Genomic DNA, 12,645 nt, shown 5'->3' on the forward strand with positions numbered 1-12,645 from the left:
CCACACACACACACACACACGCCCACTAATGCTCACTGATTTAACCAACCAACCCAGAGGAAGGCGAGAGAGAAGAGGAGGGCAAGGAGGGGGACGTGCAACTTGGACTGTGCCACTGAGACCCTTCAGGGCGCCAAGAGCAGCGGCAAGCATGTGAACAGAACCAGTGTTTTCATTCATCCAAGTCTGTTCAAGAGCAAGAAATGAGAGGCGTAAAAAGAAAGCAGACACAGCCAACTTTTTAGTGAATCACTCAGCGCTATTCATAGGTATGAAATAAAAATGTTAAGTAGAAGCGCCAGCAGACCTCGATGAAAAAGCCTACAACATGAATGGATGATTTTAATTGCTATTCTCAGCTTCCTCAGAAACAGCTGAGTGGAGGATAAGTGATGGAAGTTCGTGCAAAGTTTGTTTCTGTTTTCATTCTGGGACCAACAAGGCCATCGATTTGTCAAAATAGCCATGTACTGGTCTGGACTTCTGGGTAAAGGTAACCACATCTGAAACTCGTGCTGGATCAGAAGAAAGTCAGCTGTGCTCTTGGTTGACGTCATGTTGGTGACTGCCCCCCCCCACGAAACTGGCCAGTGACTGGTCCGAGAAGCATCTTACATCCAGCCAGGCCATTTGAGTGACTAAGGCTGGAGACTTGAACAGTTGTAAGACTTGTAGTCAGAATGGGATCCAACCACAGGAAGGGTTCAGATGGTTTTGGACATCCTTAGGATGCATTTCCTGGGACTGTACACGCATATGAGTCAAGAACTCTCCAAAAAGACGGGACAGTTTATCCAATATTAATGCAGAGTGAGTTTCGTCACAAAGGAAGTGTGCCAAATATACCATTAGAGACCCATTCACACATGTGCCTTCTTCTCATTAGAGGGCAGCAAAAATGGATTATTGATACACCTTCCACAGACAGGCTTTACATCAAACTAGCAACCTTTTCAATCACAAACTTAATCCTCTGACATTCACGGTATGCTTCTGTCTTCTTTGGAACATTTCAACACACAAAACAATGAGGAGCAATGTGTTGAGCAGACTAAGTCTTGTCACAAACCACCGTGCTGGGAATTCACCTTTTCAAGATGTCAGAATCCAAAAAGACAAGACAGCCATTGGACTAAAAATGGAGCATGTGAATGCTTGTCGAGGCCTTTTCAGGGTTTGACTGATAATGACCCATCACATTCACATTGCGCGAATATTGTAATTAGCGATATGGGTCTCAGTCATTTAATCAGTCATCTAATTTTGCAATTAGAATTGTTGTAGAGAATTTACACGCAATATGGTGGCATGCCCAAAATGAAATTAACAGGTAATCTCTGAACGTGTGCACGCAGCAGTCTAAGGTTTCCTCACAGACAGTGAAACGTGGACGACGCCTGAACTCTCAGATGTTTCACCGATTGTTGTGGTGTCCATGTTGTGTTTGTTATGTTATGTCATATCCCACCCTCTCAAGGCCAAACCACTGCTGAGTGATGCGTGAGTCAAAGTTGTTAATGCCCCAATGTAGAGCCTTCGTAACATTTTTATTCCACTCAACTATCTTTGGAATGCGACAAGGCGCTCGCTCGCTGATCTCAGAGGAAATGAAAGGTCTCACATGTCGTCGCAACTGACTCCATCTTTCCATTATTCTAAGCAGTCTTTTTAATGTAAGTTTTTCAGACTGCAGGGAACATTTTCAATTGATGTCCTTTCATGTCTTTACATTTATTCAAAAGTATTGTTAGATAAGCCAAAAATCCCTGGATGAATCTCAATGAACTTTAAATGAATTTTAGGCTTCAGAGTCTGGTGGCTTGGTAGTATTCCTGTGACCTTTCAATGATCATGTAGGAAGGGGAAATGTAAGCTAAAAATAAGGTTTCTAGACTAACTAAAACAACCTGTGGAACTTGTACTTAGCCTTAGTTCACTTTTTTAAAAAAAGGGCAGGGTCTAATGAGACTTAGCCAAAAACATTTGATCTTTCTGGAGGCGTTCTCTCTCTGGCCAACCTGGAGACGCATAAGGAAGCACGGGCAAATATCGTAAAGGAAGTGTACTTAGCGAGACTTAAAGGACATACTGGCGCAACAAAATTCCTCCCATGCTCCATGAGAGGGAAATTGAATTGTGATTTTGGACGTGTACCATTTGTTTTCCCTGGCTGAACGGAGCATGAAGGTGTGCATAAGGTCATGCTGAAGCGGTGTCAGCTAAATCAGACTTGGTTAATGAAAAAATAAATAAACTGAGCTTTAGGCCCTATAAGAATAGTACGCAGCACCTTAGACACGCTAACTAAAATCTAAATGTAAATATATACAGTATATCATTACAGACAGAATATGTATTTTTTAAACACACTATGCTCATTTGTCGTGGCTTTCCATTATCACTTATTATTATCACTTATTCCAAAATCACTTTAGATGAGAGTCACATACACCTTAGTGTCATATAATCATCTGTCTCCCCCACATGGTAGAAAATAGGTACTAAAACACTTCTTTGTCTGATTGATGACAAAAAAAAAAAAGGAAGAATATAAAAACACTTTATTCTATTTTCACACTGTACATGTCATAAAAAAACACTTAATTTTACATGTAAACATGTTTGCAGTCAAAATAAACAACAGAAACTTACAAAAAATAAGATTTGGAGAGTTATGAAGTCAAATCATTCTCCCAAGATTCTGCATGAATCTCATAACATCATCAGATTTTCCTGTGTGCAGTCAGTATTTTGGCCACAGCTTGTGGTGACCTCTGCATCAGCCTGTAGGACCAGGAAAACCAGATCTAAGGCTTTCCTCCATGCTTCCTGCTTCACACTCAGATTATCATAGATCTTAACTGCTGGTACTTCACTGGACTTCAAGGGGGAAGAAACTGATCCACCCTCTAGTTCGCCTTCCAGGAGAAGTTGTGGGAACTTTGCAGCAATGCCTAGACTTTCATTATAGTCCTGCAGTTGTTGGCTCACTGCAGTCCTGGCTCTGATCTTTGAAAGCCTTCCTGTGTTAACCATTACAGTGGATATGTAATCTATTAAACCATCTGCCATGAGGTGCAACACTACACCCCTGTAAGGGTTAGCTGCTGCTCCCGCTTTGGTGTTTTGGACAAGGTCGCCATTTCTCTCTCTACAATGCTTGACATGGTGCTCCGCTTGCTTTTGAAGGTGATGAACACAAAGCATCTCTGTCACTCCAGCTCCAGGAAGGAGGGCTTTGTCTTTCAGCACGTGGTGTAAACGATAAGCACATGCCCAAAACTGATCCTCCAGGGCCTGCAGCTTGCCATGTACGCAGCTAGTGAGGATCACTGTGACCAAGTCGCTGTTCCCACCAGTGGAAATATTCACAGTTGTCGAAGGCTTCCCGTCATGGCCACTGAGGTCCCTCCATATCCCAACTCTCAGCCCTCTGCCAACACAATGCTTACTCAACTGTGTGGCATACGTCACTAGGACAGCCCCTGTTGCATTAGCAAATGCCTTCAAAACAGAAGCCTTGACTTTTTCCACCACAAGTATATGATGTCTACAACAGCGTTCAATCACTTTCTCACTAACAAGCCCGCTGACCAGAATCAGGTTCACTTCCAGGTTCAACAGGAGCGTCACAACCTTTTGTAGCCACTCCTCCTCTTTGCTTGAACTTGACAAATCTGACCCGTCACTGATGGACTTTATACCTGTTGGCCTGTTAAAGCCAAGATGGCGATAGGTATTTGATAAGTCTCCATTGAGCAGAGCGACATTCAGGTGCTGTTCTTTTAAGTGATACGCAACTGAAGCCTGTTCAGCAGATAACAGAACAATACAGCCTGGTAAAACACACGCATGGTCCTCTGGTAAACCAGGTAGCACACAAGTCACCACTTTAGTAACATCAAATATGGAACAGCTGACATCTTTCTGATTATTTTTGGACTGTATTCGGCTGGCTTCGAGTACTAAATTCATTGCATCGATACAACCGTGGCTCAATCCCTGACCAATATGTGGAATGTCAGGAAGCTTCGGTACTGTGGAGACATTTTCAGACTTGGCCTCACAAAAATGTCTGCTGAGCTTTAGTTTCCTGTGTCCAGTGGCATTTAGAGTCTTCTGAACAACTTCTGTTGTCCCCTGCAGGTGGTTTGATGCCCGTGAAGCCCCCACAATGACTTTCTTTGACAGTTGAAGTCCTAAACCATGTGACATTGCGGTGCACCCCTGTGATTGCTCCCCACTTAGACCCTCAGTCAAGATGCTGCATTTCCTGCAAACATCCAAGCATATATCCATCCCTTCAGACATAGCTGAGATAATGTGTGCTACTGAAATTCCTTTCTGAATGCACTCCAGAGCAGCACGACTCCACACTCCTGCAAAAAACAGCAGGCATCCTGACCCCGTATGATAGACCTTCTGATGGGATTGAATGGTCTCGTAAACCAGCTGGCCCACAGCGCAGGTCAGCTCCAGGTTCTCGAAGATTCGGAAACACGAGCATACAAGAGTGGACTCCCCACTCGTGTCATCTTGGATAAACTTGTACTTTTTATTGGGACCCAAAGAGGAATGTATGAGTCCTGCCAGCGCTGAGAGCCTCTGCAGTCCAACATGTTGTCGATTGTTTATAATTGTACTTCCCAGCATTGCGTGAGATGCCTGAATTGCAGAAAGACAAGAATTTGTTTTAATTTTGTTAATCTTTTACCAAGTAAAGATGGTTTGTGTTCCATTTCAGCCACATACTGTAATGGTACTTTTTAGTTCAACATCATCTGACAGCTTTAAGTAACAAGTTACGATACAGATTCAGATGTTACATACAAAAACATGTGACCAGCTGATAAAATATGGTGCATTGTCATATAAAAAAACGCAACAGTAATAGAGAGGTGAGAGATGCAGCTCAACAGGCTTGCAATTAGCCCATAAACCACACAGGCAAGCTAGCAAGCTAACGTTCATGTGTTCAGATAAAAATTTGCCTCTAAAAATTTGCCTCTAAATTCTGCCGGTCCATAATGAGGCAACAGTCAACTAAAACCACAGGGGTGTCTCCAAATGATGCAAAACAAACTTTACCTAACCATAAAGAGTATAATGTTACCTTCATTTTATCATGTATGACAGTTGCATCTGCTCCCACTGCCACGGCTCCAACGATTAAGCATTGCGCATGCGTATTTGTGTCGTGGTTGCTTGGAGACAAGAAACGATCTCAACCATTGGCGGATACACTTATAGCCCGCCCATTGCGTTTTGCAATTGGCTACTACGGTTGCGTCACGGTACGCTCGCGGCTTCCATTGGCTGTCTCTCACGTCATTTGGCAGAAAACAGTAGGGCCGTTGCTGCTTGTTTTGTTGACATCCGATTATCAGACACACCGCTGAAACTTTCCCGGCTGAATCACAAATTTAAATGGTAAACCTTCAAAGTATTGTCATGTATGAAATGTACGCTGTGTTAACTTTTTACAAAGCTTACGGGACTTATCGTGAAAAGCTGGCGCGCAGTTTAAAAAACGCGTTTGGTGTCGTGGAAGCTAACGTTAGCTAGCATGTTCGTTACAGTTGATTAAAACGTAAAAAAAACCACACACACACACACACACACACACACACCACCTGTCAGGTCCCTCTCTGCTGCACCTGCTAAGTGACTACCTTGTATCCTTTGTCAGGCTTCAGGTTACCGAAAACCAGCTTCTTCTGCCGGTCAAAGGAAAAAAACAGGTCCCAAAATCGACCTGACTGAGGAGCAAAGGCAAGAAATTAAGGAGGCTTTTGATCTCTTTGATACAGATGGCAGTGGAACAATAGACGTGAAGGAGCTGAAGGTCAGTTCCTTGTTTGGTATGCCTCTGGTCAGTTCAAGTGTATGTATAAACTAGCAGTGTTAACAAATACCCTGATAACACATATTTCCGCAACAGGTTGCCATGAGAGCTCTTGGGTTTGAACCAAAGAAAGAAGAAATCAAGAAGATGATTGCAGACATTGATAAAGAGGGCTCTGGAACAATTGACTTCAACGACTTTATCAGTATGATGTCACTGAAAATGGTGAGTGTTATACAAACGCTGTATGCAGAAAAACCCTTAATGTCTTACAAATTGAAAACCACATTTCTAGCCCCTGAGAGATTCGGTTTAACAACCTCTAAAGGCACAAATCTGTGTCTGGCATCTCATCACTTTTGGTTGGAAGTTGCTGTTAAAACAACAGTATCCCTAATCTTTCGCAGAAAGATCCAGTGTTAGACGTAGTGTTTAAACATGGAGAGATACCATTGGTCTAAAATACCCTACATTTTTGAAGAATGCATTTTTAGTAAGATGCGGGTTGTGCAAACCCTAGTTGTAATGTGTCAATCGTTTTGTGTTTCATTGTTAATAGACAGAAAAGGACACCAAAGAAGAGATTCTGAAAGCTTTTCGGCTATTCGATGATGACTGCACGGGAAAAATCTCATTCAAAAATCTCAAGAGAGTTGCTAAGGAGCTGGGTGAAACTCTCACAGATGAAGAATTAAAGGTACTGTAGTCTCTGATGACATTCAGTGTTTCCCATATTTTACATGTATATTTAGTTGTTTTTGTCCCTACCCTTCACAATCATGAGCATCACAAGTCATTTCTTAATCTGTGGCAAATGTTTAACCTGGAGAGTTTATTTTCCTTAGACTGCTCTGATGAAAATAAACTCCCCGGTATGTTTGATAATAGAGAGTAGTTTAAGTAAAATACTAGTTTCCGTTATTCTACCTTTGCACAGAATGCATGCACTAGGTATTTTTCACATTCTTTTATAAGGAATATGGTTCAGTATGTGCAAGAACACATTTTTGTCCATGTTTGTCCACTGATTGTGAACCACCTGGTGGCCAAGAACAGGTGGTGAACAGGCTGCAATGTAATCCTTCGAGGCAATTGAGTCCAATCAAAGTACGTCCATTAACGGTGCTTGTTTTTGCCATTGGCAGACTCAGATAGTAATTCAGTGTCCGACAAAATTATGGAAAGGATCCCTTCAGAGATAGACCTGTAAGATCCTTTCTATTCAACCAGAAATGGCCGTTAGATGGCTCATTTCAAAGCCACCAGACAAAATCAGTCATTTGTGTTAGTTTGGATTCAACACAATGTTTGATGAATCCAACTCCCGTGTTCTGAGAGGCAAAGTCACTGTTTTTGTCACTTGTTTTTGGCGGGTTTGAGTAGCGCAATACAATGGCTGTTTCTGATTCCAAAAGTTTATTACCTATCAGTCATTTCCAACCTAGAATATGAAAAAACAGGGCCCAGGTTTATTATCCTTTAATAGTGCATGGCTCATTACATGGCCTTATATATTATACTCAGCCTTAGCATAAAACAACACCGATACTTTTCTCTCTCTCTCTATTCGCACTTCCCCATACAGTTATGTTCCTACACGTGACACGTAAAATACCACATTGTTGTTACTTGAGGCTGGTTCCTCCTAAGGAACTTGGGCCCCGAGATACCCTGCACGACGCATGTTGCCAGTCCAAGTGAGAATGAGGGTTTTTCCGGCCCGTCACGTATGATGATGCGTAGCTTTCAGTGCTGGATTCACTCGTAACTTTTTCGATACTGCAGTAGACATTGTTTCTTATCCTTTTAGGAAATGATTGATGAGGCGGACCGAGATGGAGACGGCGAGGTCAGCGAGCAGGAGTTCTTGAGGATAATGAGGAAGACCAACCTTTACTGAGCCTGCTGAGTGTGTTACAGTCTTGATCTGGGACCCTTTTTAAGATTCACCATTACAGTTTATACAGTAGCTTTTTGGGGCAGATTTGTTAAGTGTGTAAATAAATATTTTAACATGCTTTGTTTGCAGAGATTTTTCTACAACAAAAATAAATATATTTCATCCTAGTTGATTTGCCTGTTACTTCTACATATACCTTAGTTTGTCAGCATCACTATTGTACTTACATTGCATATAAACATGCAGTGTTTCCAATCAAAACATGCTTCTTTAGATTCACAGTGGGTTATAATATCTCTTACATCAAACTTTGGGCAGTAACTGTGAAAATACTAGTGCTGTAGTTTCTAAAATCTCAGTGAAGTAAATCTTTAGTACCTGTTTTGCGCTGCAGTGTCATGCACTGCATGTGACCATGTCAATGGTCAAAATAAAGCACAAAACTTTCCACTTTCCACCTGATGTTCCTTCACTTTCGCAATCGGTGGCAAGCATCCTCAGAATAATAGACAGCCGTCTGACGGCTCGGAAAAACACGTCACTGCAGTATCCTGTTTTGTGCCGCCATTGACCATTGACATGGTCAGATGCAGGATAACATACAGTGAAAGTCATATGACTAAGCCGACGTTCACTAAACCAGAGGTGTTGTTACTGTAGGCTGAAATGACGAGTGTGAACATGAGATGAGTGGCTGAGTAAAAGTCACTCTCACTCTCAAGATGCAGTACGACGCTGTCTTACCTACACGTTGTGATCATCTTGTAGGAAAGATGCTCCTGCTGATTAATTGTAATATACAGCGGAAGTCTGGTTTTGGCCTAAACGACATACCTTTTTAAAATAAACAGGATACTGCAGTGACGTGTTTTTCCGAACCGTCAGACGGCTGTTTATTATTTTGAGGATGCTTGCCACTGATTGTGAAAGTTGTGATAACCTGTTCTAGACAGCGAAGGAACATCAGGTGGAAAGTATGAAAGTTTTGTCCTGAAATGAGATATCCGTTTTTAGAAAAATATTCCATATGTAAAATGATTGATAGCATAAAAAAAAAAGAAATATGAGCACATTCAAAGAAACGTAGATTTCCAAAATCTTAACTTTAGCAGACTAGTTCCTCAAAGTTGTTAATGATACTTAATGATAATACTTTTTATTCTTGAACATGTGACTTGAACAAGTATTTTCTTAAACCTAAGAAACATCTATAGGCCTGGCTGCATGTCTGCTGTTTTACTAAAGACTTCTCTTCATTGTGAACAAAACTAGAGTGCCAGAATGTGGAATTTATGTGAATTCCTTTCTCGACGTATTTCTGTTGAGCTGAAACTTGGAAGTGGCATAAATGATCCAAATCACGAGGCCAATATTTCAAAGGTTCACTTCATGTAACCCACCTATGACTAAAATCCATCCACCTTCGAGGAGTTCAAAGTAGACCACACGGCAGAGCAGGAAAACAGTGCTGACGCTCACTTTGAGTGGACACAGACTGTTATGAATTGGCACCTTAATGAATTATGTCCTGATATTCAGGAAAAAAAAGACGCCCTCTTAAAGCTCTTTGAGGGACTCCCCGTCACAAACTAACCTTCAATCACTTTGTCAGTAAGTGTTGATTTAGTGTTAAGTTACACGTTTTCGTGGATTTCAACAGCTTTCATCCAAAAATCACAACTATTAAGTTTGAGAGGATCCTGATAATTCACTGGTATTTCAAAGCCTTAGAAGTTTATATGAAAAATGCATTACTTTATTACAAAGGAGGGTTAGGGTTAGGGTTAGGAGCAGTCATTTTGGAAGAGTAGGTGCTGTTCACACAGTGGATGTTTGATTTTAGAACAAAACTTTCCAATTGGAGTTGATGTTTTTCTGCAGCAGCAGTTTTGTGGCCTTTAATATCCTAACAGCCCCTCAGCGGAGTGTTATTCCCCTTCTGTTGTGGTTTATCAGTGTTCACATCGCACAGTCTGTTCAATACTCCCACTGCTCCGCCACTGCTGCTAATTTGCCCATAAAATGATGAATTTCCAAAACAACAAAGCGCCGCAAGTCTGGTCGCTGCTGGTAAAAGATGATTATTTTATTAACTCTTAAAGGTCAGGAATGTGTCACCATTATGTAGGCAACCTATTATCACGAGCCCCCTTTTAGTAAGACAAGATGAAGACAAATAACCGTCATTGCGCCTAGAAGAAGCAGAGTGACTGCGTCAGTGGTATGTTTGCTCTCTAACTTAAAGTGTATTTGTGAAATAGCTTTTATGTGTAATTTATGGATTATCAGACATCCAAACATAGCTGTTTAGAATTTAACCTTTAACAAGTTTCTATCTTCTAATTTGTTAGAGTGTGATAAGGAAGCCGGTTGTTTACTTAATGTGGTATATAATTAAAATATACTATAATCAATTCACTATTGAATCTACATTTCATTCACTGATTTATTTTTTTTTTTATTGTGCCACATGTGACAGTCACAAACGGTCTGTTAGAATGCTTTGTTAGCATCTTTTTATTCCAATCTTTAACCTCTGTAACCACAGTGCTAAAAGACAAACTTTCTGCTGTGAGTGCAAGTGATAGCATCAGCTGAAAGTGTTTCTATTTCTATTCCTATAGCCCTCACCACTTTTTTTTCAGGTTTGTTTTTTTCCGTTAATTGCTGTTGCACACCTGACTCTATTACGCACCTCACACTTAAATGCCCGACCTGTTTGGACAGACCTGTTTCCACCCCTCCACTTATCACCTCTAAACACTGAGTAGATCAGGTTTGGCTGAAAGGAGGAAGTAAAGACCAAACAGGTTTTTGTTACACAAGTTCAAAGACATGTATGTAAAGACAACCGATATAAAAGCTCGTTGTCTTCAGGTTTTTCAACAACCGTGTGTGTGTTTGAGTGTTTTACGATAATTAACATGTGTGGTGTCAGAAGGAGGAAGATCACTTCAGGACTTCTGTTCAGCTATTTCTATATTGTTGCAGTATTAAGTCAGGTGATGCTCCACAGCTAAGGACAAGAGAACTTAATAAACATGAGGATATGAAAGCTCATATTCTCAAAGAATCCAAAGATAAGTGTAAAAAAAAAAAACAACTCTGTTTTTTGTCTCGATCACAAAGACTAATCATGTTGAGCTGGCTTTCGACCCTTTTATTTGGATCGTATGGGCCGGTGAGAACAATACAATTTGAAAAATAGCAATCTCAGTCCTCTTGCAAGTACTGCCGATGCAAGTGCATCGTTTTCACTGTTCTATAGAATGTATTTGGATGAATCATTTGGTCAATATATGACGTGGATAGTACAATTACCACACAAATACCACAGTAAAAGAGTTGACATCTGATTACCAGCAGCCCTCATGTCAGTCGATGCTGATTTTTAGCTGCTTCTTTGTGTTCTTAACCAGTATGTGTATTGCAGCGAGGAACGCAGACAAGTTCATCTCGCTCTGTTAAATTTAAAAAGGACTGGAATCAGACTTCAGGTCAGATCAGACCCTCTTTATCTGCCAATATTTAATCTACGTTGTGGCAGATTCACCTTCGCCTAAAGTTAATCGGTCGTGAGTTCAAGTGACTTCTTCACAGTATTCAGACAAACCTTAACACCATTTAGATGCAGAAAAGAAACTGCGGGTATCAGATCAGAATTAAATACAGGCTTTATCAGATCACTTTGATAAGTCACTGAGTAATAGAAGCCGCCCATTGACAGTCATGCTTGTTGGAATCAAAATATCACTTGCCCCACACTTTTCTGCTCAAAGATTGACTTTATCCAGAATAACCTCCAACAGTTGGAAACTGGCTGATATCACCAATAAAACTTTCACCAGCATTTGCAGGCTTCTTTTAATTGTTTCCATTTTTTTTTAATTCTGTTTAATTCATCTCATTTAGATTATGGTAAAGAATTTGTCCAACAACACAGTCAGCTGGAGCTGAATTCTATGTTTTTTTTTTTAAACGTAGCTACTGGTAATAATAATTCTGTAATGATGACAGTGAAAAGGTAATCAGTCATTATAAACAAGCTGTGTCATCACTGCTGCCGTGCTGGTGAAGAGGACCAAAACAGGCGATCCCCCACCCACACCCTCTTCGTACTCTTCCTGTGCACTTACGGTAATATCAAGCACGCTCTCTTTTCTCAGATCACTGAAAATCACCTTCACCCCAACTTTCTAAATGGTTGCAAAATAACGGAGGATTTCACTTGTATGTATATTAAGAAGATTAAGAAGATGAGTACATAGATGTTCTGCAACACATCAATATGTGCACGAGTTGCATGCAAACTTTCAACCTCGCACCCACTCGCCCCGGAAATGCAAACTGTTCACTAAAGGGAGACCGCAGTGTAGGAAATCATACTACTGCTTGTGGGAGTAGGAAGTAAACTACATTATTAAGACAGGGGCCAAATAAATGTGTCTGATAGTGTCATAGTTTGACATACAAATGTTTAGGTTTATGTGCCACACAGAGCATCTCATCTGGTTAGCCTTCGCTGGAGTTCGAAAAAGAAAAGTAAAATGACTTTCAAGTCACTAACGCACATAACAGCGATGGACAAATTTCAATGCGCTTGGCAGTTTCTCATTGTTACTTGGCTTAAAGAGTGTGATGGCACAGTAAGCACACTATGAAGAAACAAAACTAAAATGAAATCATCACAGTATGACCAAGTGACAGTCAAACAAACCAAACAAAATGATATTGATGAGCAACAGCTGTGGTTAAGACATCTGCGGTGATAACAGATGCTACGTAATAGTGAAATACAGTATAGTGGGAAACTGAACAACAAAATACAATAAGGTCTGGCCCTGTCCAGGCATTTTATTAAAATGCTAATCGCAAGTGTATGACATCTGTATGATGGAGA

The 12,645-nt window shown here is 40.8% G+C and overlaps 2 protein-coding genes across 2 annotated transcripts; one reads left to right on the top strand and one right to left on the bottom strand.

The window, feature by feature from the left end:
• Positions 1-2,583: 2,583 nt before the first annotated feature.
• Positions 2,584-4,653, bottom strand: bbs12 (Bardet-Biedl syndrome 12). The gene has a single exon (XM_070837129.1). It carries the CDS (start codon positions 4,651-4,653, stop codon positions 2,713-2,715), a length of 1,941 nt encoding a protein of 646 aa, XP_070693230.1. The 3' UTR covers positions 2,584-2,712.
• Positions 4,654-5,349: 696 nt separating this feature from the next.
• cetn4 (centrin 4) lies at positions 5,350-7,902 on the top strand. The gene is made up of 5 exons (XM_070836644.1): positions 5,350-5,430; positions 5,690-5,845; positions 5,942-6,070; positions 6,405-6,542; positions 7,656-7,902. Exons 1-5 carry the CDS (start codon positions 5,428-5,430, stop codon positions 7,743-7,745), a joined length of 516 nt encoding a protein of 171 aa, XP_070692745.1. The 5' UTR covers positions 5,350-5,427; the 3' UTR covers positions 7,746-7,902.
• The last annotated feature ends 4,743 nt before the right edge of the window (positions 7,903-12,645 follow it).

This window comes from Pempheris klunzingeri, chromosome 9 (genome assembly GCF_042242105.1).
Source record: "Pempheris klunzingeri isolate RE-2024b chromosome 9, fPemKlu1.hap1, whole genome shotgun sequence".
NCBI classification, from domain to species: Eukaryota; Metazoa; Chordata; class Actinopteri; order Acropomatiformes; family Pempheridae; genus Pempheris; species Pempheris klunzingeri.

Excerpts from the sequence above, each read along its gene's own strand:
- bbs12 (XM_070837129.1), bottom strand. The coding sequence starts at position 4,653 with ATGCTGGGAAGTACAATTATAAACAATCGACAACATGTTGGACTGCAG.
- cetn4 (XM_070836644.1), top strand. Across the intron at positions 6,071-6,404 it reads GTATGATGTCACTGAAAATG|ACAGAAAAGGACACCAAAGA; the intron begins GTGAGTGTTATA and ends CATTGTTAATAG. Across the intron at positions 6,543-7,655 it reads TCACAGATGAAGAATTAAAG|GAAATGATTGATGAGGCGGA; the intron begins GTACTGTAGTCT and ends TTATCCTTTTAG.